Source organism: Lytechinus pictus, chromosome 2 (assembly GCF_037042905.1).
Source record: "Lytechinus pictus isolate F3 Inbred chromosome 2, Lp3.0, whole genome shotgun sequence".
Classification (NCBI taxonomy): Eukaryota; Metazoa; Echinodermata; class Echinoidea; order Temnopleuroida; family Toxopneustidae; genus Lytechinus; species Lytechinus pictus.
Window position 1 is genome coordinate 20,352,050 of NC_087246.1, and position 23,466 is coordinate 20,375,515.

The 23,466-nt window shown below is 37.5% G+C and overlaps 1 protein-coding gene across 2 annotated transcripts in view; it reads right to left on the bottom strand.

Moving 5' to 3' along the window:
* Positions 1-2,883: 2,883 nt before the first annotated feature.
* The window catches only part of LOC129254596 (ubiquitin carboxyl-terminal hydrolase 32-like), a 47,207-nt gene continuing 26,624 nt past the window's right edge, over positions 2,884-23,466 (bottom strand). Inside the window, exons 6-20 of one of the 2 annotated variants that reach the window (XM_064112569.1) lie at positions 19,358-19,458; positions 15,798-15,956; positions 13,571-13,738; positions 12,653-13,072; positions 11,916-12,059; positions 10,821-10,953; positions 9,988-10,184; positions 9,526-9,679; positions 9,185-9,326; positions 8,025-8,130; positions 7,080-7,253; positions 6,574-6,748; positions 5,644-5,795; positions 5,025-5,166; positions 2,884-3,891 (exon numbers count right to left, since the gene is read on the bottom strand). In XM_064112569.1, coding sequence (XP_063968639.1) covers positions 3,653-3,891; positions 5,025-5,166; positions 5,644-5,795; positions 6,574-6,748; positions 7,080-7,253; positions 8,025-8,130; positions 9,185-9,326; positions 9,526-9,679; positions 9,988-10,184; positions 10,821-10,953; positions 11,916-12,059; positions 12,653-13,072; positions 13,571-13,738; positions 15,798-15,956; positions 19,358-19,458 — 2,606 coding nt within the window. In that variant the 3' untranslated portion in view covers positions 2,884-3,652. Of the gene's footprint in view, positions 3,892-5,024; positions 5,167-5,643; positions 5,796-6,573; positions 6,749-7,079; positions 7,254-8,024; positions 8,131-9,184; positions 9,327-9,525; positions 9,680-9,987; positions 10,185-10,820; positions 10,954-11,915; positions 12,060-12,652; positions 13,073-13,570; positions 13,739-15,797; positions 15,957-19,342; positions 19,459-23,466 lie in introns of both variants that reach the window. The other variant, XM_064112563.1, reaches the window with a different exon arrangement.

Sequence of the window (23,466 nt, forward strand, 5' to 3'; positions counted from 1 at the left end):
TCGAATTACAACATTGGCCACACAACATTGACATAATTTGGGCACCTAAATCCAAACCGCCGCTGATACCAGGGGTCCCAGAACGGGGGGGGGGGGGGGGGGGGGCGCTGGGATGGCTTTATCCCATCAGAAAAAAACATCTGATTTTGATTTTTTTTTGCATGGTCGACCACCCCCCCCGACTTTCATCCCGTTTCACAGCCCTCGATGTCAAAAAATTTAGCCGCCACTTTCCAAAAATCCTGAATTTTATATGAGACATTGTGGAATATTAAAAAGAATAAATAACGTCTTAAAAGGACACTTGTCACATCGTGCATCGCTTGATACTGTATGCCTAAATTAACATTTTTTTTCAACTCTTGAATACTAGTTTATTGCGAGGTAAAACAAATGAAAATAAAGACAATTTCAAGCATTATTAAAATTATATATGCGACACATTTTTGGCAATGTCCATCGTCAAAGTCGTAACGTCTAATTTGTAGTTTTTATATCTTTCGATTGTTTTTTTTAATTCTAGAACAGAAAATCAAAGTTGCTTGAAAGCACTATTTCATGAATTCATGTGAATAAAACAACCACCTAAATCTAAAGAATCACCAGCAACAAATTATGGTGTAAAAGTCGTGCGACGTTACGGAAGACATTGTCGTTTAAAATCATAACGTCTGAAGTAAAGAGAGCAGCCATAAACATCACATACGGTGATCACTTTATAAACGTAAAGCCTGATTGTGATTTAAACGTTTTTTCTGAGAACGATTAGAAGATTTTGATATGTTTTTGAAATAAATATAAAACTAAATATGGTAAAATACATAATTGTTACGAGGACGTTATTGCGGACATTTAATTCTACAGTGTCCTCATGGAGATCATAACGTCTAGTCTGTTCTAGTGCCTTTTACATCATTTTGTTTACATGTAAAATTTATAAAACCTTTTTAAGTGTCTCGGAAGGTATGGGCAGTCGTAAGATTTATTATGGAAATACACATTTTATCTATAAAAGAGTAGATAATGTACGATGTGCCGTTTTTACAATTTGGACGTCATTGGATAAAATATTGGACATGTCTTTGTGATTCAGAATAACGTCCTAGCGAAGGTGAAGCATGGCAAAAAGGTAAGAAAACTTCTTGCTTTATTTTGCAGTATTATGAAGAATAAGAATTCGATAATCTTGCCAACTAGATATGATTGTAGATCAGAATTAAATAAAAGTATCGATTATGCATGTAAGTAAACTTTTTTAGTTTGAGACGCGACGGTGGACACCCTCAAATCATGTCCACATCAAATGAGTAACGTCGTCATGATATCTATATAATTGTCCGGATTATCTCCTTAACTATATATATTTTTTTTATTTGTTTGTTCAGAATGAAACTCCCAACAAGACTACATCTCTTGATTACTACATTCCCGGCCATTTTTAGAATTACGTAGATTTTTCCTTAATATTTGTAATAATCATCAATATTTAGGTCGTCGTAATTTGATAACATATATTCAAGTAAATGCAAATTATATTCTAATAAAGAAAGAAAATCATTGGATATCTTTACAAATACGTTTAGAAATGAGGGTAGTACGGAAAAATATCACTAATCAATCAACACACCGCGACAAAATACGAGAAATCAACACCAAAACATAACAATCACCCAAGACAAAGCACGAAAGTTTAGACGTTACGGCAAACATATTGAAGGGACGGACATGCTTTTTTTCTCCCTGGGACTACGTGACTGAAAACACACATGGAAAATTTTGTATGTGTATGAACAGGGTTGACCGGCGCACGTGCTCAAGAACTTTTGAGATGAATCTCGTATCGTGTGTGTGGTAGAAACTTGAAAGTTGGGACGTTACGAAGGGGACGGACAAAAATATCAGATTTTTGAAAGTACATTTTCATATCTCTCGTACATGGAATATCTGATCATACCATATGGGATTGAAAGAGTCCTCATGAGTGTATAATATGATAAGGTTAAGAAAGACAAGATGATTTACAGGCTCGATATAATAAGAGATTAATGAATCTAATATCAGGGGACGGACATGGTAACGTCTCAATACTAGTTTTTCAAACGGCAATATTTCTGAAACGTAAAACATGTCAACAATTTAGTTGGAATTATCAACAAACATACACATCAGACTTCTTTATGGTAATCCAACTCCATCACGTTTGTCTTTAATTTTGTTTTATTCCAGTTTGTTTAAGTATATATTCTGTTTGTCCAAATTTTCAGTACATTTTTGGGGAGAAATTCATACTTAAATCGTAAGATTCTCAACAATGAAAAAAATTTCCGTCTTGAAGTTATCACTGCTATCTCTACAGGACTGGTGAATAATAATTCACTCACTACAAATTTCTTATGTTGATATCTATTTTTGGGGGAGGGGCTCGATTTTGACCTTGCCGTTTTCTCTCCTTAACCGGAATGGCCCATTTTCATCTTACGGTAATTAATTCAATTCATACCCGTTGGAGTACAGTAAATCTAGAATTCATGAATTCATGTCAAAATAATAATTGAAGAAAGGCATACAATGATTCATCAAATGCAGAAAATAATTGTAACAAAATCATTTCATATCACAATGCAGGCAATGGGAGAAAAAAAATTAATGACCCCCCCCCCCCCCCCCCCCCCCTCTGCAAAAAATACTATCAATCAACAAACCAAAATCACGTCCGACGCGACACAACTACCGGTAGTTACTTTGAACCATGGAGGTTGGATGTTCGAACACACTTCGCCTCCATACTAGTACTCGAATCCAAAACAAAATACGGGCCTCAGTCAAGTGTCACACATATCACATGCACGAGAAAGGGAATAAGGGAAGAAAGGATATTGATAATGGTGGTAAAGCATCAACTGATAATTTACTTCTAGATTAAATTAAAGCAAGCGCACTTGTACTCATGCCGCTGTTTTCTTGAGAGCTAAGCTGAGCGAGCATTCTATACCGGCCGGCGCCGAGATCCTCGGCGCACCAGTTTTGCTCGTGCGCTGTGACTAGGTCCTATTCCGCTTCGTTCCGCCGATTCTCACATCTCTGACGCCAGGATGTGACTGGGTACCATTCTCCTGCATTCCGCCGATCACCATTCCGCTTCGTTCCGCCGATAAGTTCATTGCCACACCCACAAGTTCATTGCCACGCCCACAAATCGTCGGAACCCGTTCTTGAAACTGTCCAGCGTTCTCCTGCATGCGAACGGACCTCAATAATAAAAATACGGTCCCTTACAAAATGTTGCGTAATTTCGGAACCGCGTACCCGGGCATCGCAAATTTGGTCTCAAAAGATGCGCGAGACTTGAAAGTATAAACTCTGTGAGTGGCGCGGTCAAAAAATTTCGCGCGGCGGAATGATCGCAGAAAATGTTGAGGGGGGGTTGATTCAACCCCCCCCCCCCCGGTCAGTTTAGGGTTAATAGACCAAGTAAATATGAGACAAAATGAGTATAGCCTAACTGGAAATTAGACAAAATGGTAAGTGGGCTAAATGTCAATTAATCCAAGTGGTGTGTAGACAAAATTCAGTACAAACAAACTAGGATTAGACCACGTGGGATGAGACCAAATGGAAAGTAGATGAAATTGGGTGTAGACCAAGTGGCAATTTACCAGACGAAGAACCAAACTGAAGCCTTACCCTTGTCATCTTTGGCAGTTGTTCCATTCTCCAATCTTCTCCTCTTGTCGAGTGCCCCCGTTGAAGTGGTCGAGGGGTCTGGTGACACCCCTCCTGCCCTGGGGATGTCCCCGTTGGCAGGTGGTCTGTGTACCCCAGAGTTCTCCTTGGTCACCGTGTTGATAGGAGGAAGAGGGTGCTGGTTGGATTCGGAATGGATTATGGCAGCTGACAAGGTATTGGGAGATGACAGGTTTTAGAAATGTATAATTTTTATAAAATATGCATACAAAATTCTGGAAACCATAGAGTAATAAAAAGTTATGTAAAAAATATACCGCCCAAATCATGCACTTCCATTGTGATATCTTAGGGGAGAATGATGAAAACATCTGAAGCCCAAATTTCAAACCAAGCCGAAAGATATATTTACTTCATTACAGCACATTTGCAGTTTTTGAAAGAGTATAATATTTTGTTGTTCATGTAGTGCTCATTCAGCTGTTAAAGGACAAGTCCACCTCCACAAAAAGTTGATTTGAATAAAAAGAGAAAAATCAAACAAGCATAACACTGAAAATTTCATCAAAATCGGATGTAAAATAAAAAAGTTATGACATTTTAAAGTTTTGCTTAATTTCACAAAACAGTTATATGCACATCCTGGTGGGGTGCAAATGAGGAGACTGATGACGACATCCACACACTATTTCCTTTGTATTTTATTATATGAAATAGGGAATATTCTATTTTTCTCCTCATTGTCAAGTGAAACAACGATTAATTCTACCCTAAACATGTGGATGAGCATCGTTTAATACTATATGATTCAGTCAAGTTGGCCCTTATTGTCAAATCTATAAAAAATGAAATAATGTATAATTCAAACAATAAAAAACAAAAGAAATAGTGAGTGAGGGACATCATAGACTGTCTCATTTGAGTTGTGCATATCACTGTTTTGTGAAAAATAAGCAAAACTTCAAAATGTCATAACTTTCTCATTTTACATCCAATTTTGATGAAATTTTCAGCGATTAACTAGTTTTATTTTTCTCTATTTATTCAAATCAACATTTTTCTGGGATGGACTTGACCTTTATGTCAAGTACGTCGCTTATTTTCTTAAAACCGCTTCCTAACAACCTTAGCTATACCCCATGCTTGGTTCAAACTTGAACAATCTATTACATTGGAAGAATTGATGCTTTTTTAGGAGGGAACTTCCTGTTAATGTTGTGATATGACATCACAAACTAAACATAAAAGCTTCTTTTATCAAAATGCCTCTATTGTCATGGTGAATTTCCCACTAAGAATTAACAAGATCAACCTGAAGTTGGGAATGAATCTTGACTTACTTTGGCTAGCATTAGTTTCTGAGCCAATCGATACTTGACTTGCTGATTTGCAGATCCCTGATGACGACGTCTGCGGAACTTCGTAAGCGTAGAGGATGCCTCCTAGCATTGTGCGAATCTTCTGGGACTCGGACGGAAAACTCTGCAATCCAGAGACAATAAATTCTAGGTTTATGAAAGTACATAGCAACGTAAAATGACATGACAACATATCTTTTTTCAGAAACAACGACAATATGCATAAAAAAAAAATTAAGTACCAATGCCCGAGGTTGACCTAAAAGAAATAGTCTGTTTGAAGGTTTTCCTCATTGGTTGTTGTCATCCAATTTATAAGAAACAAAATGGGCAACAAAATGGACAACACATATGAGTCAGGAGACAAAGGATAAAGAACAAACATGAAAAGAAAATCATCTATATATTTCAACTTAAATCAGTGGAAAATATTTATTTATTTGTGTAATATTTTCCTACGTTTAGTCTTTTAAACAGTTTACAAAAATTCTGCTTGGTAATCAGAATTTTAAAACCTCACAGTGATTTTGTCATCTTTCCAACAACTATAATGTAGATTTGCGTAGGCGTAATCATAGTAAGTAATCAAGATTCTACTTACCCTAACCATAGCTCCTCCAATCTCAGCTAAGACAAGTTGATCTGATCTCATATCACAAAGATCCGCTAACTGCTTCTTCAAAGACTTGTACTTGTCATCGGTATTCAATCTGAGGCCATACTTCACAGGTACACTTCCATCAAGTCGAACAACTATACAAGAAAAAAACAAGGAGACATTAATATTTGTACATTATCTGGACATCAGCATTTATTACTAACAATATGATTTTGAATATCCCCCCCCCCCCCATCACAACCAGGAGTCAATGCATATTAGAATTATTTCACTCTTATTCTGTCATCCTGTAATTTTCTGTCAATTATCTTTATTTTTACTTTTCACAAACAAACTTTGCTACTAGCTTTTAACAGCAAAGTGACAAAATGACATCAACATCACCCACAAGCACAACATTAACTTCCCCCCTCCTCCTTTTAGATCAACTTCCAACTATACATGCCAACAATCTCAACATGCAGAGAGCTTCGTTCTAAACCCCTTCTGTGCCCTCCTCCTCCCCCCTCCTTCTCTCCTGCATCAAGTTTCATTGTGTGATCCTATCTTGAATCTCCTCTTACTTGGATCCGAGATTAAAAACTTTTAATGTTACTAACCAACATTCACAACATGCCCAGAGCTTCCTTCTCATCCATTCCCCCCCCCCCCTTCCCCTACCTCCTCCTTCTCCTCACCATCATCAAGTTTCAGTTTCTCCTCTTACTTTAAGGTGAGATTAAAAGCTTCTTATTTTGACTTATCAACAATCCCTATGTACATGGAGCTTCATTCTCATCCCTTCTGCCCCCCCCCCATCCCTCCTCCTCCTCTTCATCACGATCATCATGATCATAAAATTTGATAGTGCCATTATATTCATCAACCTCTCTTACTTTGATCTGAGAATGAAAGGCATCCAACGTTACTCACCAACAATCTCTACATGCATGGAGCTTTCCATCGGGAGTGGTAATGAGAGGAAGGTGAAGGGATCAAACCTCACGCTGATGTGACCACAGGTCTTACACCGGACCTGGGACTTCAGCTGGCCTTGGAACAGGTCCACAATCACAGACTTGTTCCTCTTCATGTGGTTCTCCCAAGCCTGCACATTTAAAAGATTAGGTAATAGGTACAGGTTCGCATTAAATAGATGTATAAGATAAAGTGAAAATGTGTAAAAACTCAAAAGACATCAAATTTTTTGTGATACTGTAGGGTCTGCATGCACTGACCATCCATAATATTACATGAATGACATTTTCTGAGTCCAATTTCACTTAGGTCGAAGATATTTCTTGGTCCCAAGACATTTGACTTTTATTCACATTTCTAAATTTTATATGAAAAGTTCTGAAGAAAGTAAATCATTCAAGACTCTACATCTAGAATTTAATTCACTCTGAAGTTCTTTTTAAAAGCACAACAAAACTCACCTCCGTTGCGACCTCTTCATCCGGCCTGCCATCACTGTCCTTCAGCTCAACATAAGGTTTCTCGTGGACCCTGTTTAAGTCTTCATGTAAACCATCCAGTAAGAAAGCTAATAGTTCTTGGGAGTCGTGCTGCTGGAACCCGCTGAAGCGAGGTGCATACTTGGCTATTGTCCACTGTAGAAAAAGGGTACAGAAGGCAAGAGAGAACAGGTTAACAATTTGAGTGTATTGGGGCCTGTATTTTGATCTATGGTCTAACTCAGGTTGGCAAAATGTTAATACAATCTTGAACACTAGATGTTTTATTTAAAAGCAATTTTTTTTACTCTTTCTGTTGACCCAAATACAGTATGGTAGAGAGAGAGAGGGGGGGGGGGGCAGAATCAACCCCCTCAAACATCTTGTGGAATATTTTCACAACACAAAAACACAGCTGGCAGGGAGTGTCAAGTTTCGCACCTCTTTTGAGACTTAATTCACTTATTCCAGACACAAGATTCGAAATCAAGGCACATTCCAAAGTAAATGTCAGGCTAAAATTTGTTCCAAACACTACTTCATAAATAATATTTTTTTAAATTGTGATTTTAGCCAAAAATCATACAAATGAATGATTAATTCTCACTATAAAGTTTGGGTCTCTGTCTAAACTCATCAGAAAACGTAAATACACACACGTCATCAATTCAAATTCTACATTAAAAGACTAAATGCAACAAATGAATCAAGCTCAAAAGGTGTGTTCAATCTTATGTAAACAAAATTTTCTTCTATCATATAAATGTGCTTAAAAAAAATGAAACCAGGGGAGTGTATCATTCACTGATTAATTTTCTCTCAGCCAATCAGATTTAAGGATTTCAGTAGCTTACAACAAATATTCCGTGAAAATCACTGCTTGTTTCACAAAACATTCGCTGTATGACATGGGTTTAATATACTCACCCTGAGTTTAAGAGGTGCTATACTCCGTGCTGTACCCGACCAAAGGTCATTGACAAGGTCACCATATCTCTTGGCAAGATGACCTTTCATCCCCAGTGGATTTGTCCTGTGAACAAGATACAGAAAATAAACAAAGATAATGAAGACTTCGTATTCGAACCTTTCGGACTTCCAACCAAAAAACTTCATGATTAAATTTCAAAGTATATATCGATCAAGAGCCAAATCTATTTCACACATCATCACCTAATACTTGTTTGGAGAGATAATAGTTAAATTGGAGGAAAATAACAAATCTGACATTATTTAGTCAGTTTCAGATTAACATACATTTTGCTACCAACCCTGAAATTTAGTTTTGGGGATGTTTTTGTGCCACAATCTTACTGTCTAATTGTGATTAAACATGTTGAATCACTCCTTGTGGTTCATCAAACATCGGAATCTCTATTGCAACGTGTGTTAAACGATGGCTAAATCTAGCGTAAGGGATATGCCATTCAAACAGATTTTTGTATTTCAAAGCATCGCACTTTATTTTTTTTTTGTATTCATACAGTTCTTGTGTTTATCCAACACATTTCAACATTCACTTACATATACAATGAATTCACAAACATCATGGCCCGAATTCACAAAGGTGGTTTTGAAAACCCATGGTTGAGTCCATGGTTTATGCAGATTTCCTATATAAATTACACTTAATTTAGCGCTCATCGGGTGCGTGTATAAAAAATGTCCAATGCTGATGCGCGCTTTTGTCACAGTGCGCCAAATGGACGCCTGTTGCCGTGGTTATCCATGAGTCCACTGTTTTTATTCATGAGTCCACTCTTCAAACATTGGACTCATGAATAAAATAGTGTATCTAACCATGGTAACAGGCGTCAATTTGGCGCACTGTGACAAAAGCGCGCATCACCATGGGACATTTTTGATACACGCGCCCGATACATGCTAAATTAAGCGTAATTTATATAGGAAATCTGCATAAACCATGGATTCAACCGAAGGTTTTCAAAACCACCTTTGTGAATTCGGGCCCATAAGTCTCTTATTCTTTGATAGAATTTGTCAAACATAAATATTCTTATCTAAGTCAAGATGACCTTCTCCTTTAATTCTTTCTAAAAGAACTCCTGGTTCTACTTTCAACTTACGGGTTGAGTTCGTAGAGGTAAGACTTTGTTTGGAAGTAGAGTCTGAGAGGCTGAGTGTTGCTGATACACTGGACGGCAGAATTCATAAAACACGTGTTACCAAGGTTACTGAGACCGGTAACACCTTTATCTGTTCGCACACCTAAATATGGAATAGAGGAAAATGCTAATTTATCTGTTATTTCACAAAGGCTATTGAGGTTAGCGCCTTGTACAGACTTTATGGAATTGTTAAACTGATGGACATAAAAGAACAATTTGTCACAAATGGCTACCCAAAGTTAAACCATAAATTTTAATGATGTAAACATTTGAGAATGTGGGTAATTCCTGATACTTACTCTGTTGCCTATCTGCTTTCTTCTTGGCTAATAATGACATCTCTTCCGGCCAGCTAAGATCCTTGTTCCTGATCTCTATTAGTAAACTCTGCTCATCGGCAATGCCAAGCTGATCCAATGCGCTGGAATCGTCTTCAAGAACTACAGGGTTGTTCTGGGGTAGGGAATAAATTTAAGAGATAAGCAAATTGATAGCTAATTGAATGAAGGGAAGAAGGGAAAATGCATGAATTAATTAATCCACTCTTATAAAACAATGGACTCATGAATAAAATAGCGTGCTTAACCATGGCAACAGACGCCAATTTGCGCACTGTGACAAAAATGCGCATCGGTATTGGCCATTTTTTAATGAAATCAAATGAGGCATAATTTATACAAGAGATCTGCATAAACCATGGGTTCCACCGATGGTTTTCAAAACCACCTTTGTGAAGTCAGGCCTCAGTATTGCCATCTTACCTCATCTTTGAGGTTCCATAACCTCATTTCCTCCATCCTGACCCTTAACCTCGCCGACAAGAATTCATGGACCTGTTGAAGGGTGTGCATCTTGCTGAAGCATGCCATGTACGCCACGTAGCGCTTGGGAGCTTGGGGTGTACCGCTGTTTCCTGAGATGTTGATACCGAGTCCAGAGGAACTTAGTGATATATTGCCTGTAAAGAGAAGGGTGGGTGTGTTTAAACAGAAGTGCACACAGAGCCCTGGGCAACCCGCAATAAATTACGTGCAAGGTGAAGGGGGCATGTTTAAAGATATTCCTAGATATAACTAGAGTCATTAGTTTGTTGATTATTACATTGAGTCTGACAAGATGGTGTTTAAAAAAAATCTTGATAAAGAGTTCTGATTTTATTTATTTTTATTTTTTATTTTTTGACATACCATGAATATGTTAGTGTATGTAATTGTAGACCGGTGTGTTGGCTAAGTTGGTAGAACGTCCGTATCACAAACGGGAGGTCGGGAGTTCAAACCCCAGCCGCGTCAGACCAAAAGACGTTAAAAGATGGGAGTTGCTGCTACCCTGTTTGGCGTTCAACCATTAAAGGGATAGAGCCTCGTCGATCTGGCGCTGCACAGCGGCTGCCAGGCCCATGATCATTTGGGCAAAACAAATTTTCCGAGTATTTCATTTCTGATGTCTATTTCGAAAAATAAGATATGGATTTTCATTTTCAAAAGCTGAGATTTTAGAGTGTTTCTTTGGTAGAGCAACTTGTGAAGTGCTTTGTAACTACATGGAAAAGGTGCTGTACCAAATACTTGATTGACTGGAAAGGATTCCTTACCTAATCCAAGATTAACACCACTCCACCCATTCTGCTTAGCTTGAGGGGTCTGATGTCTCAGTAACTTTACACACAGAGGGTACAGTTCTAACTTGCAGGACGTGTTTCCTTGCGACGACGTCTGAACGATCACCTGTCAAAATAAAAAATGAATCACATGTTATGTGGGGTTTTATTCAGATATAATCAGTTGAGTATGTTGTACAAACAGATGTACTTAAAGTGGTGTTTGACTTTTGGGGGTTGCATATATCTGAAATCCTTCATGCAACTGATCTGATAATGGTGAAAATTTCCTTAATGATTCTCCCATCTATATGATGACAAAAAATTATTTCTTGAAATGAAGTCTCCGTGAATCAATGGATCATGCTTTAAATACAAACCTTTAAAAAATCACAACATCCATGACTCTGATCACACGAGAAAGATAAATGTGATAGCATCACTGTCATATAAATACATAATAAAAACATAGTCAAGTACAATGGCCCAATTTACAATACAAGACGACAATGTGATCTTTCATATCATCCCATGTATCAGATTACACAGAAATTGATGAGAGCAAATGATCAGTTTCTTTAGATTGTTATCAGATTTTGATGACGACTGGATCACAGTGAAAAGTTCACATGTTGCAATTGGAAAAAAGGGGTTGACTGCCCCCCCCCCCCTTCCCTCAGTTTTTAGGATGACAAATCATTACCTGGCTAGCAGAAGGGTGATAAGTCTCACATGCACTGTACATTTTGCGTAGCACTCCATTAGGAACACACTTTTTCAAGCTGCACAGGAACGGAAAATAGCCATGCATGCCCAATCTACCGCACTTCTGTCAGCAAGGTGATGAAATATACATGTATCATTGCCATCTTAAACACTACCTACATGGAAAGTATGGATTATTAACATAATTCCAAAGTCAAAGGGCCAAATAAACAGGGAACGGCACATGTAAAGATACTTAACAGTGACCCATCTCAAAAAATCTCACAAAGAAGACACAAGGTGGTCTTTAAATGTAAGCGTTCCCTTCGAATCAAGATGCAGTCTTTATAGACAAATTTTGACTGCAGATTTGAATGTACTTACATTTCTAGGGAGAGCAGGTCCTCCAGCATACCACAGAGCTAGGGCTTTCCAGACGGGGTCCGGAATGATTTCATAGTCTTTGTTTTGTGCGATTGGAGGGTGCCGTCTTAGTCTACCGCCCTCGTTAGTCAGGGTAGATACTTGCTGTAAGATGAGAGAAAGCAAAGTTGAAGCAAGATTTATTTTAAAGAAGGCATTTGAAACGTTCCAGAGTTGTTTCATAAATTTTACGCACAACTGGTGATCTGTTCTTGTGCTAAATGAGATACAAAAATATTCCCATTTAACATAGTGGGAGTTAATATTCTATTTCTATGAACCTAATAAAATCTCTACAAATCGCAAACTTTGAATCAAATGCTTGCGACAGGATTCAAAATTATTATTATCTGATGAAGCATCCAAAAGGTCACTAGTCATCATTAGATTTTAACTTGAAACAAATATAACTTTTCATTGCAGAGCCAAGATGCATGGCCTACACATAGGGCAGTTCTTTAGCTTTTGTTCACTACTGAATTCAAAAAGTCCTTTTGGCTCCATACAGAGATCAGCCAATTCCAGTAGCCAATGGATTAATCTGTTACCTACTAAATTCATGGAGGCTTTGAACAATGGCCACCCAGATATATTAGGCAATGGCAAACCCATTGATTAATGAATTCTGTCATTCCCATAGGCTTTGTACAGGGATCACCCAGTTCCAGAAGACTAAAGGTTAATAAAGATCGACATACCTTTTTATTATCAGCTGCTACAAGAGATGTATTATCAATAGGGCCGGGCTTGCATGGAATAGAGTTGGTAGGAACGGCTACAGCATGTCCAGGTCTCTTCCTAGACGGGCTAGCACTGTTGAATGATGACGCATGCTGCAGAGGTTTCACACTGCTGGTAGATCCACCCAACGAGGCGTGGCGTGGGAGCGAATGCGACGTGCCCGGCCGCGAGATGGTGGTTGCATTCTGATTGGATGACGGGGACGAGGGGGAGGAGCGGGATTGGCGGGAGTCGCCCCAAGCCTGGCTGCCGTTGCCCTGGGTGCGACGCGTAAAGGACGGTGAGGAGGACGGGGTGGTGTGGTTTGGGGAGAGGGCAGATAGGCTGGTTTGGACACCAGCATGTCTTGAGGTTTGTTGGCCACTACTACTGGTTGGCTGCAAACAAAAGACATCATGAATATGTATAGGGTGAAATATAACAAAGGAATGTATAGTCAGTTCATGTACACATAGAAATGGAGAAGTTCCTACCTACAGGAAAGTAAAAACAAGAAGTCCTTTTAATCACTAATTAATATGCGTAACCTTTCTGTAATCTCTTTATTATAACCCATAATTGAGTGAGTGTTGTAAATAAATCAGATCAAATCAAATCAAAATTGAATCAAACTTTGGTTTGCTCACATATAGGCTCAAGCGACAGAGAAAGACAAACTCCCAAAGGAAAGCAATCTTCCAAAATAAAAACTGAAGATCAAGAAATATTTCTTTATTCGCCCTTTAGTTAATTGTCTCACATGATGATCAATGCGAGGGATAAGGTAATCTAAGCATACATTTATATTGCACAATACACTTTGTTAACACATTGTGAATACAGCCCAACTATTCCCAGCATTCACAAGCAACAGCAATCACAGAGAATCTTCTCACCTTGTAGTTGACATAGTCGTTCCAGCTTTTCCACCACTGGGCTGAGATGAGGTACCAGGTTTGAGCCGGCCTCAGTCCTCTCCTTCTTTCTCTCTCTACCCATCCCATAATCACCTCTTTCTCCTCCACCGTACTCTGCGGTCTTAGACCAAGTATGATATGACAGATCTGGAACAACAAGAAATAAAAATTACATGAGCATGCTTTCGAATATTTCCACATTTATATTTTCAACAACAAAGAAAGTGTCAATAAAAAAACAAGGCAAACGCCAAGCGTTGTCTCGCCTGCATATTGCAGTCATGAAGAGACTGCATGTCAAAACTACATGTATGCTATATGACTTAGATGGACCTCTGTTACGAGTTTGGCGATCCCACCTCGAAGCTATAGAAAGTTATTGTGTGTACAACACAGCAGTGCCAGTCATGGAAAGTTCACTGACCTTTGACCTTAATCAAATTCAACTCACATTCGAACTTGACCTGCACCTTCAAGAGATGGACCTCTTGTTTGAATTTGGCAATCCTACCTCGAAGATATAAAAAGTTATTATGTGTACAACAAAGCACAGTGCCAGTCATGGAAAGTTCATTGACCTTTGACCTTTATAAAATTCAACTCACATTTGAACTTGACCTGCACCTTCAAAAGGTGGACCTCTTGTATGAATTTGGCAATCCTAACTCGAAGATATAGAAAGTTATTGTGTGTACAGCACAGCACAGTGCCAGTCATGGAAAGTTCATTGACCTTTGACCTTATTCAAATTCGGCTCACATTTGAACTTGGCCTGCACCTTCAAGAGATGGACCTCTTGAATGAATTTGGCGATCTCAACTCGAAGCTATAGAAAGTTATTGTGTGTACAACACAGCACAGTGCCAGTCATGGAAAGTTCATTGACCTTTGACCTTATTCAAATTCGACTCATATTCGAACTTGACCTGTACCTTCAAGAGATGGACGTCTGTTATGAATTTGGCGATCTCGCCTCAAAGCTATAGAAAGTTATTGTGTGTACAACACAGCACAGTGCCAGTCATGGAAAGTTCATTGACCTTTGACCTTATTCAAATTCGACTCATATTCCAACTTGACCTGTGCCTTCAGGAGATGGACCTCTGGTATGAATTTGGTGATCCCACCTCGAAGATATAGAAAGTCATTATGTGTACAACACAGCACAGTGCCAGTCATGGAAAGTTCATTGACCTTTGACCTTATTCAAATTCGACTCATATTCCAACTTGACCTGTGCCTTCAGGAGATGGACCTCTGGTATGAATTTGGTGATCCCACCTCGAAGATATAGAAAGTTATTATGTGTACAACACAGCACAGTGCCAGTCATGGAAAGTTCATTGACCTTTGACCTTTGACCTTATTCAAATTCGACTCATATTCGAACTTGACCTGTGCCTTCAGGAGATGGACCTCTGGTATGAATTTGGTGATCCCACCTCGAAGATATAGAAAGTTATTATGTGTGCAACACAGCACAGTGCCAGTCATGGAAAGTTCATTGACCTTTGACCTTTGACCTTCTTCCAATTTGACTCATATTCGCACTTGACCTGTGCCTTCAGGAGATGGACCTCTGTTATGAATTTGGTGATCCCACCTCGAAGCTATAGAAAGTTATTGGGTGTACAAAGTTATTATGTGTACAACACAGCACAGTGCCAGTCATGGAAAGTTCATTGACCTTTGACCTTGTTCCAATTTGACTCATATTCGAACTTGACCTGTGCCTTCAGGAGATGGACCTCTGGTATGAATTTGGTGATCCCACCTCGAAGCTATAGAAAGTTATCAGGTGTACAACACAATTGTTGACGAAGACGACGACGACGACACCGACGCCAACGCCGGAAATAGTGATACCTATGTCTCGCTCCGCTACGCAGGCGAGACAAAAATGGAATCTTTAAGAAAAACAGAATTTATATGGATTTTCATCATATTTTCCATTGCAAAAAGGTGGCTTTTTTATGTTTATGGGTTGCCCCCTACATGATATACAGTCATGTTCTTGATCTCCAAAGACATCACTTTATAAATAACAACAATAAGCTGGTTATCTGCAAGGCACTTACATATTATAGCGCCAACAGATTATTATTACCCCTGTCATGGATTCAATCAGTCATTCCCGCCTACAACGCACGCACATACTCCACTCCCTTAGGAGCATTCCAGCCAGTCGCCAAACGAGGCAACCTACCTGAAAGAGTAACTTATTGAAGTCATCTGGGAGGCTGTTCTTGACGGCCCACACCTGGAACTCTTCGGCGGTGATACCTTGATCACTGTCTCCAGCATGCTTTGAAAGGATGTCTCCAGCGATATCCACAGGATTCAGGTTCTCAACGGCTTTGAAGTCCTGACCGCCGCAACGATACCGAAGCATTTTGTGAAAAGAAAGAGGTGATACCATATTAGAATATCAATCAAGTATTATTTAGTAATTGACTGAGCACTGCTAACATTTTTATTACTGTTGCCTTATATATTGAAATTTGCATTCATTCAAGACATAAGCTGATGTTGGTTTTCAAAGCAAATTCATTACATATAATATAAATGCTATGCAGTTATTTCAAGCCATGCGATGTAGCTTACAACTTACACTACCACAAATTATATACTTTTGTTATAACGATCCAAGTAATATTAAATAATATACACATAATTTAAATTTAGGTAAGTGATTCAAATTAATTTTCAGACATGCATTTTAACGTATTCCAGCCATTCATACATTTTTTTGCATCTTTACAAACATTTTCATGGATCAGCCCTCTAGTACCTTAAAAAAAGTCTAAGTATAAATGCCTCCTATAAGTGGTGGTTTAGGTATAATTCTATATGAACTTTACATGAGTTATAAGTGATATTTAAAGAGGATATGGTTGAGAAAGATCAATAAAGTAATTCTAGTCCCCTGAAACGGTCTGAAAGTATCAATACTTTGCCTTTAGAAAAAAAAAAGAATTAATATGCTGCTGAAGGTTAGTGATGGTTCATGTATAAACCTAAACATACATGTACTTTCTATGAAAACATAAGTGTCATGTTAAAAGATGATATGAATTAAAAGGATAAATAAACGGAAATCTAGTTACAGCTTTGAAGACAATATGAATAGCATTTGCTACATTTTGTTATTTTCTACTATAACTAGAAAGCACTGAACAGAATTTCTTTGCACCTTAACAGAAAAGAAGAAATTAACACTACACCTTTGAAAGTGAGGACTACCTGTAATATTAATTTGTGCTTTAGGGTGACTAACAAAAGCCAGATCCAACATCTATTGGTAGCAATAAAGGACTTCACTATGGGCTCTCAGGTCCCGCAACACAAAAGTTGGCAATTAATCGTAAACTTGATTTTCTCGATTAATTGCGCACTGTAGTCAATGCAATTGATCGCTACACACTGTGCTACGACCATTGCTGAGCTTTGTGTTATGGGACCCTTATCCCATTTGTGTGAACTATGGAGAAATAATATTTGGTAGGAAAATGACACGGGGAGCAATCCCACTACAACCTGTACTACAAAGTGGTTTATAAATTTCACTTTAAGCAGAATCCATAAAAAAATAATGAATATTAAGTTTAACATACAATAAATACCAACTACCCTGGTAACAATGATTAAAAGATACCAAGGATTTCATGAAAGTTAGCATAATAATAATTTTACGCATCAGGCCCTGGAATAAGAATTAAGAACTCTAGGACTATATAGAATGTGAGCTCACATGTATGGAGATTACAACTTTTGAATATCCACAACTTCCTTTATTTCTATCTTTGTTCAGATTTTCACCTCCAATCTGATTTTTTTTCTTATTTTGAAATAAAAACCTATTGGGGTTGGATTCCACTTTATGGCACCAAAGCAAAAAAAGGCACAAATATCGGTAATGTACAGACATACAAACTTCAACTTACAAATACAACAGACACACACATACATGTACATTGACAGACAAACCATTTGAATGACAATGCAGATGTCACCATACTACACAATTTTGGTAGACGCTCTGTGAAAGCACTTTACTTACACCACTCACATTATAGAAGGCCCTTATTCATGAAGGCAGACTAAATTTTTGTCTTTGATTAAAAAAAAGGGTAGCATTATTTGCACTGCACTGTCGAGGTTCGTTGTGAGTTGAAAATTGTAATAAAGGATGTTATAATATGGATTCTACTATAGAAAGACAAAGCTGAAGGAAATAAATTTGCTTTTTTTTTAGAGATCTATATACTGAATACTTTAGCAAGTAAAGGTCATCTAATTATTAGCCCACATCCTTAAACCTTTTTTTCCTGTTTCACTTCTTGGTATCCTTTTTACATTGATATCCCTGTGCACAAAAAAGGTTAAAAGCAAGTGATTTTATATTATTAATGACTGAAATAGTGTCACTGGCGATTTCCTTCATATAAAATGTTCACAATGATTAGTTACAAGATGATTATTCCAATGTATGAATTAAAATGAAAATGAAATTATTCTTATTCTATTGCTGGGGAGCAAATGTGTCATAAATTCATAGCATTTACTGATGGTCAAGAAACACTTGATTCACCTTCATGATATGTGTGATTTAATTTTTACAATTATTTATGTCTGGGACCGAAATTTAACATCACCATCCGAAAGACCAGAGTTTGAACCTCGAACCTCTGAATCAATTTGTAACTTGCTCACATAGCTTGGATTACAGGCACACGCCACAAAGCCCACCTTCATGAATATGGACCTCAAGACTATAACAGAGTGAGAAACAGCAGAGGTAGTAGAAGTAGTATCAGATGCTACACCGCAATCTACAGATGCTCAAGAGGACTTTGAAGCCATGAAGATGACAGTTACCATGGTGATAGTGATGGTAGTGGTCATGAGAAAATTAGAAGAGAAAGGCACACTCTCCAAATTCAGCAACCCAGAAAGGAAAGCACCATGATGGTACTAGTAGTAGTAGTGCAGACAGAATTCCAAGCCAGTCATACAGTGTATCTAGCTTATAGGGGAAGGAATAAAGGTTTTCACCCACTCTGGCCTTGTGTTTAGTCTGTTTTCTTTGGAATTTACTTTGTAAAGAAAAAGTGCAACCTATGGATTAGTGGGGTAGTGAGTGGAAAAAATTGACTAGTTAAAGTTATTGAACAATGAAATCAGATGAAATTTATGGATTTTAGAATGGTTGAGTATGCATTAATCACACTAAGAAAGTAATATGGTTGAGTTAAAACTGAATGTTTATGTGGAATACATCAGTAAACTAAGAGCAGGGGCATTTGATTTTTCTATCGTGGTCATTATATTATCATATATTTTACCTCTCTACCCGCATAATTCAAAATTTGACAAAATCAGCATCTTGGAAAAACCCTACTACATTTCTTAATTTATTTATTAATCAATTATTCTTCTATTCATTTTCCAAACAACTATATTTAGTTTGTATTATATACTTTATGTAATTTCAATAGGAAAGGCAAACAGAAGACTGATTTTGAAAGATTATCAAGATTCTGTAATCCGTACTTAATTGTTCACGGATTGATTGCTTCGCTTAATAATTTGTCATTCTTTTTTATATAAATTTGTTTTAAAATATTTATTACATTCAGTTTTTTTTTGCAGGGGGAGGTTGAATCTTAGAAGGCTAAACCAGAGTGGGGTACGACCTCATCCACTTTCCCCATATCATCATCACTCACACATGGAATATAACAAACTCACAATCTCAAGCCCCACCCTGGATTCTCGACGAACGTTGAGAAGAGCCGTGCACATCTTCTCCAGCTCCGTCTTGGACAGTCTCCCGTCACGGTCCGCATCAAAGATCTTGAAGTAGACTGTAGATAAGGGAAGGAAGGAAGAAGAGTGATGGAAGAACAGCGAGGGATGGACAGGATTGACAGAAGAGGAAATATATAGAGAGATGGAGGGATTTGAAGAAGATGGAGTGAAAAGGAGGATAGAACATGGAAAGGAGAGATAAACAGAATACAGAGGGGGAAAAGTGGAAAGGGAGGATGTAGCGAATAAAAGACGAGGGATTGACAGGATAGAGGGATGATTCAGAAAATATTGATGAACAGGATTAGAATGATGAATAAGGTTCGAGAGACAAGTAATAAGGAGGAATAAGGACAAGGATAGATAGATGGAACAATAAATATGGTAGAGGTATTAAAAAATAATGAGGAATGGACCGGGTAGATGAAAGAATAAGAATGGAATAACAGGATAGTGGGGAAAATAAGGATTGATAAAGAGAGAAAAGAGATAAATAAAGGATTAATAAATACTGAAAAATAAATTCATTTGCTTAATAAAGACAGATATCATCACACGATACACTAAAAACTACAAGAAACAAATGAAGCACATTTTCCAATATCTATTAATTTACGGACTGTACAGTGTCTTTAACAACATCTCAAAAAACCTGTGTCAATGGATATTATTTTCAATGGTTTCTCATTTTAAAAAAAGAATGCATTACAAGAACAAAATTCCTTGCCTTCAACAGATGAGTTTTTTTTTCACTGTGCGAATATATCTTGATTATGTAATGTACTTTATACATGTACATGTAGAAGGACAAACTTCATGTTAAACTTTATAATTACAGTACATGTATTGGCAGCCAATTTGAATGTTCAATCAAAGTCTACAGATTTCTCTGCACTGATTCTTTATTTCAGCATTCGTTTTGCTTTTCAGCTCACTATCATTAGATTCATGCTACCAAATACATGATCAGTTTTTCTTTCTGGAGTGAATTTCCTTCATTTAATTTAGAAATCATATCCTACAAAACATGATTTAATTATGTATGCATATCTGAAGCAAGTTTATCTCATAATGCATAGTCTACATGTCTATAAGATATAGAATAAAAGTAAATTGTACTTCCTTTAACTTAAACTGACAATTGAGTGATTACAATAAGAAACACAAATTACCATATTTTATCAATTCACAGGTTATCATTCAACCTTACCCTTTTTACAATCTCATCACATCTCCATGTTCTTTTTTTTTTTTAATTTGAAAACCTTCATTTCACATGAGAAAGTTACCCTATCTTACTCTCCATGGATGAATCATTAATTAGCATGATGGATTTATCTCAACATTCTGCTCTTTGGTGCCTGATCCAGCTTAATGGTAATGAAGCAGTGCAATCTCTTTGATTGCTCTGTCGGTGCTCCAGTAATATATTTCATTCTCATTCTCACGATCATTTACATTCATGTATGTGAAAGGGTACATTCATACTACATGGCAAAGTAGATATTGTTATAAAATGTTTCTCTGTTAAGTTAAAAAACAAACATTTTCTTGTTTATACAAATCTATGAATAAGATAGCACACAAATATAAAATCAATTGTGTAAAAAAAAGGCATATAAATAAAAGCATCAAGTTTATGCATTCATGTCTTCACTTGACATTATTTTTTTATCATATCGCTCAAAATATCTAGTAATGTGGGATCTCAAAACTCTCTGGACTTGTTGAGTCAATAAAGATTGATGAAAAAAAAGAAACAGAACTCCTTTATGATCATTGAAACTGCAGTTTTTTATTCGATTTTAAGTACTATCCAATTTTAGCAAGCATCTTTCAAAACGCTAAGATCCTGCATTGAAAATCAAGTCTAAACACCCCCCAATAAGCACTATCATTAGGGTCAGACAGTCATCAGCCAGCTCGGCAACATCATTAAGATCCGCTCATTGCGAGAAGGGCATAACCTCATCTCATTGAAAGCTTGTGAATGCCCTTCTTCCACTGAAAAGATGGATATGAGCTGAAAGCCTGATACAGCTCCCATAGCGTCCCGGGGCTATGTGCATCCTTGCTATTGATGAGACGCCAGCATAGCTAGTGTCAATGAGAAACGAATGAGAGCCCATTTCTTTCAGGGTTCTGTTTATGACTGGATTTTCAGAGAGACAAAAAGTGAAAGAAGTATGTAATCCATCTCTATCTTATACCCCTTTCATATTGCGCTTTTCCCCGGCGAACTTCGCCAGCGAAAGGGAAAGTGTCCAGTATGAAAGGTACACAGGAGAACTTCGCCGCCGAAGTTCGCCGGTGAAACTTTTCCCCGGAGAAGTTCGCCGGTGAAACAGCCAGTATGAAAGCAAACTGGAGAACTTCTCCTCTTTAATGACATCAGAGGTCATTTTTTCCCCTCCCCGAAATCCCCTGAACTGAGAATTCGCGCGCTAGCTAGCTATTATTTCCGTGGCTAAATGTAGAAGGCCATGCTTTATGAGCGATTCGATCATTCCATAGAGTTAAATACCCTCGAACATACTATTTTTTTTTTTTTTCACTAACGATATTTATTATTATAAAAGCGTTACTTACATGCTGAAAATGCGCTTAATATATCAAAATACTTTGATTCTTTTTTTGTTTTGCTTCTAATATTTCTAGAATATGTTGTAATTTTTTTACACCTTTTTGTAATCAGTAAGAAGCAATGTTTACAATATTCATTTCGTTTGTTCTAATTCTGCATGGACGTGCCGAGTGAGCTGATCAGCAGCAGCTGCTGAGAAGTGTCTACCTGCTGTCATCTCCAAAACTTCACTGATTAAAGTAATTAGGTATCTGCAATTATTAAGGGAATAGTACGATTAAAATTTAAAAAAAAAAAACACGCGCTTTCATTTGCACTTACTTCCTCCTGAGAAAATCACCCGTCGACTTTTGCAGGGGAAGAGATGTCAGTGCGAAAGGGTACATTTTTTTCTTCGCCGGGGAAGAGAGGAATGCGTGCCACAGAAGTTCGCCGGGGAAAAATGAAGAGGCCAGTCTGAAAGGGGTATTATACTCCGGTCACATTTGCTCTACGGCGGCCATACAGCGAGTCGAAAACAGCCATTTTAATATTTTTTGTACCAGCTGAATATACTAGTAGGTGGTTTAAATATGAATAAAACGGCTGTTTTCGACTCGCCGTACGGCTGCCATAGAGCAAATATGACCGTGGTATTAATTGTTTTTGTAACTGGGTTCTTAGAGAGAGAGAGAGAGAAATAGCTGAGCACTTCAACCATGGACCTGCTTCAACCAAATTCTATACCACATCCTGCTATAGAGGTGCTATGCAACTTATACAGATTACACCTGCCTTACAACATCCCCAATCGTGTGGTCTATGATATGTGAGGATTAATGGTGAAAAAATGCTTGTGGGACTCCTGCTGAAAAAAATAGCTCTATCTTTTGCTGAACTTATGGTACCTTTAATTAAAGATAAATACCAGTTCTGCTAACGATCTCAAAAACGAGTTCGAACAAAATCCTATGAAATAACCACCAAAGTGTTTGGATGGATAAATAAAAAAAAGTGCCAAATAGCTCTGGAAGAATATGCGTAATTGCTGAGGAAAGAGCAAAAAAGGCACGGAATTCCATCAAATACCGGGTATTTTTCTAAGCAAAATTTTATAATACAATACACTATCCCACATAGGCTTTTCTGTGTTAGTGACTATCAGAATTATCGACTTTGAGCTAAGATTTCATGATTTTACAAAGATAAGTTTACATTAATGTACCAGATTTAGATGTACATGTATGATAATATTTTGACAATTAACCTTGATTTAAAAGACTTTCTCATGAAATAATTGTTTGATGCAACTACTGTCTTTTACCTTTAACCATCCCCTGTTTATATTCTCTTTATAACTACTGAATTTCAGAATGGGGTTCATAATATGAAAGTGAAAGACGGACCATCTCTTAGTCTATTCTCTTCATAGTGACTGGATTTCTAAAGAGAAATAAGAGATCCTACATGGATCCTTTTTCTTTTATTTCAAAGGACAGGC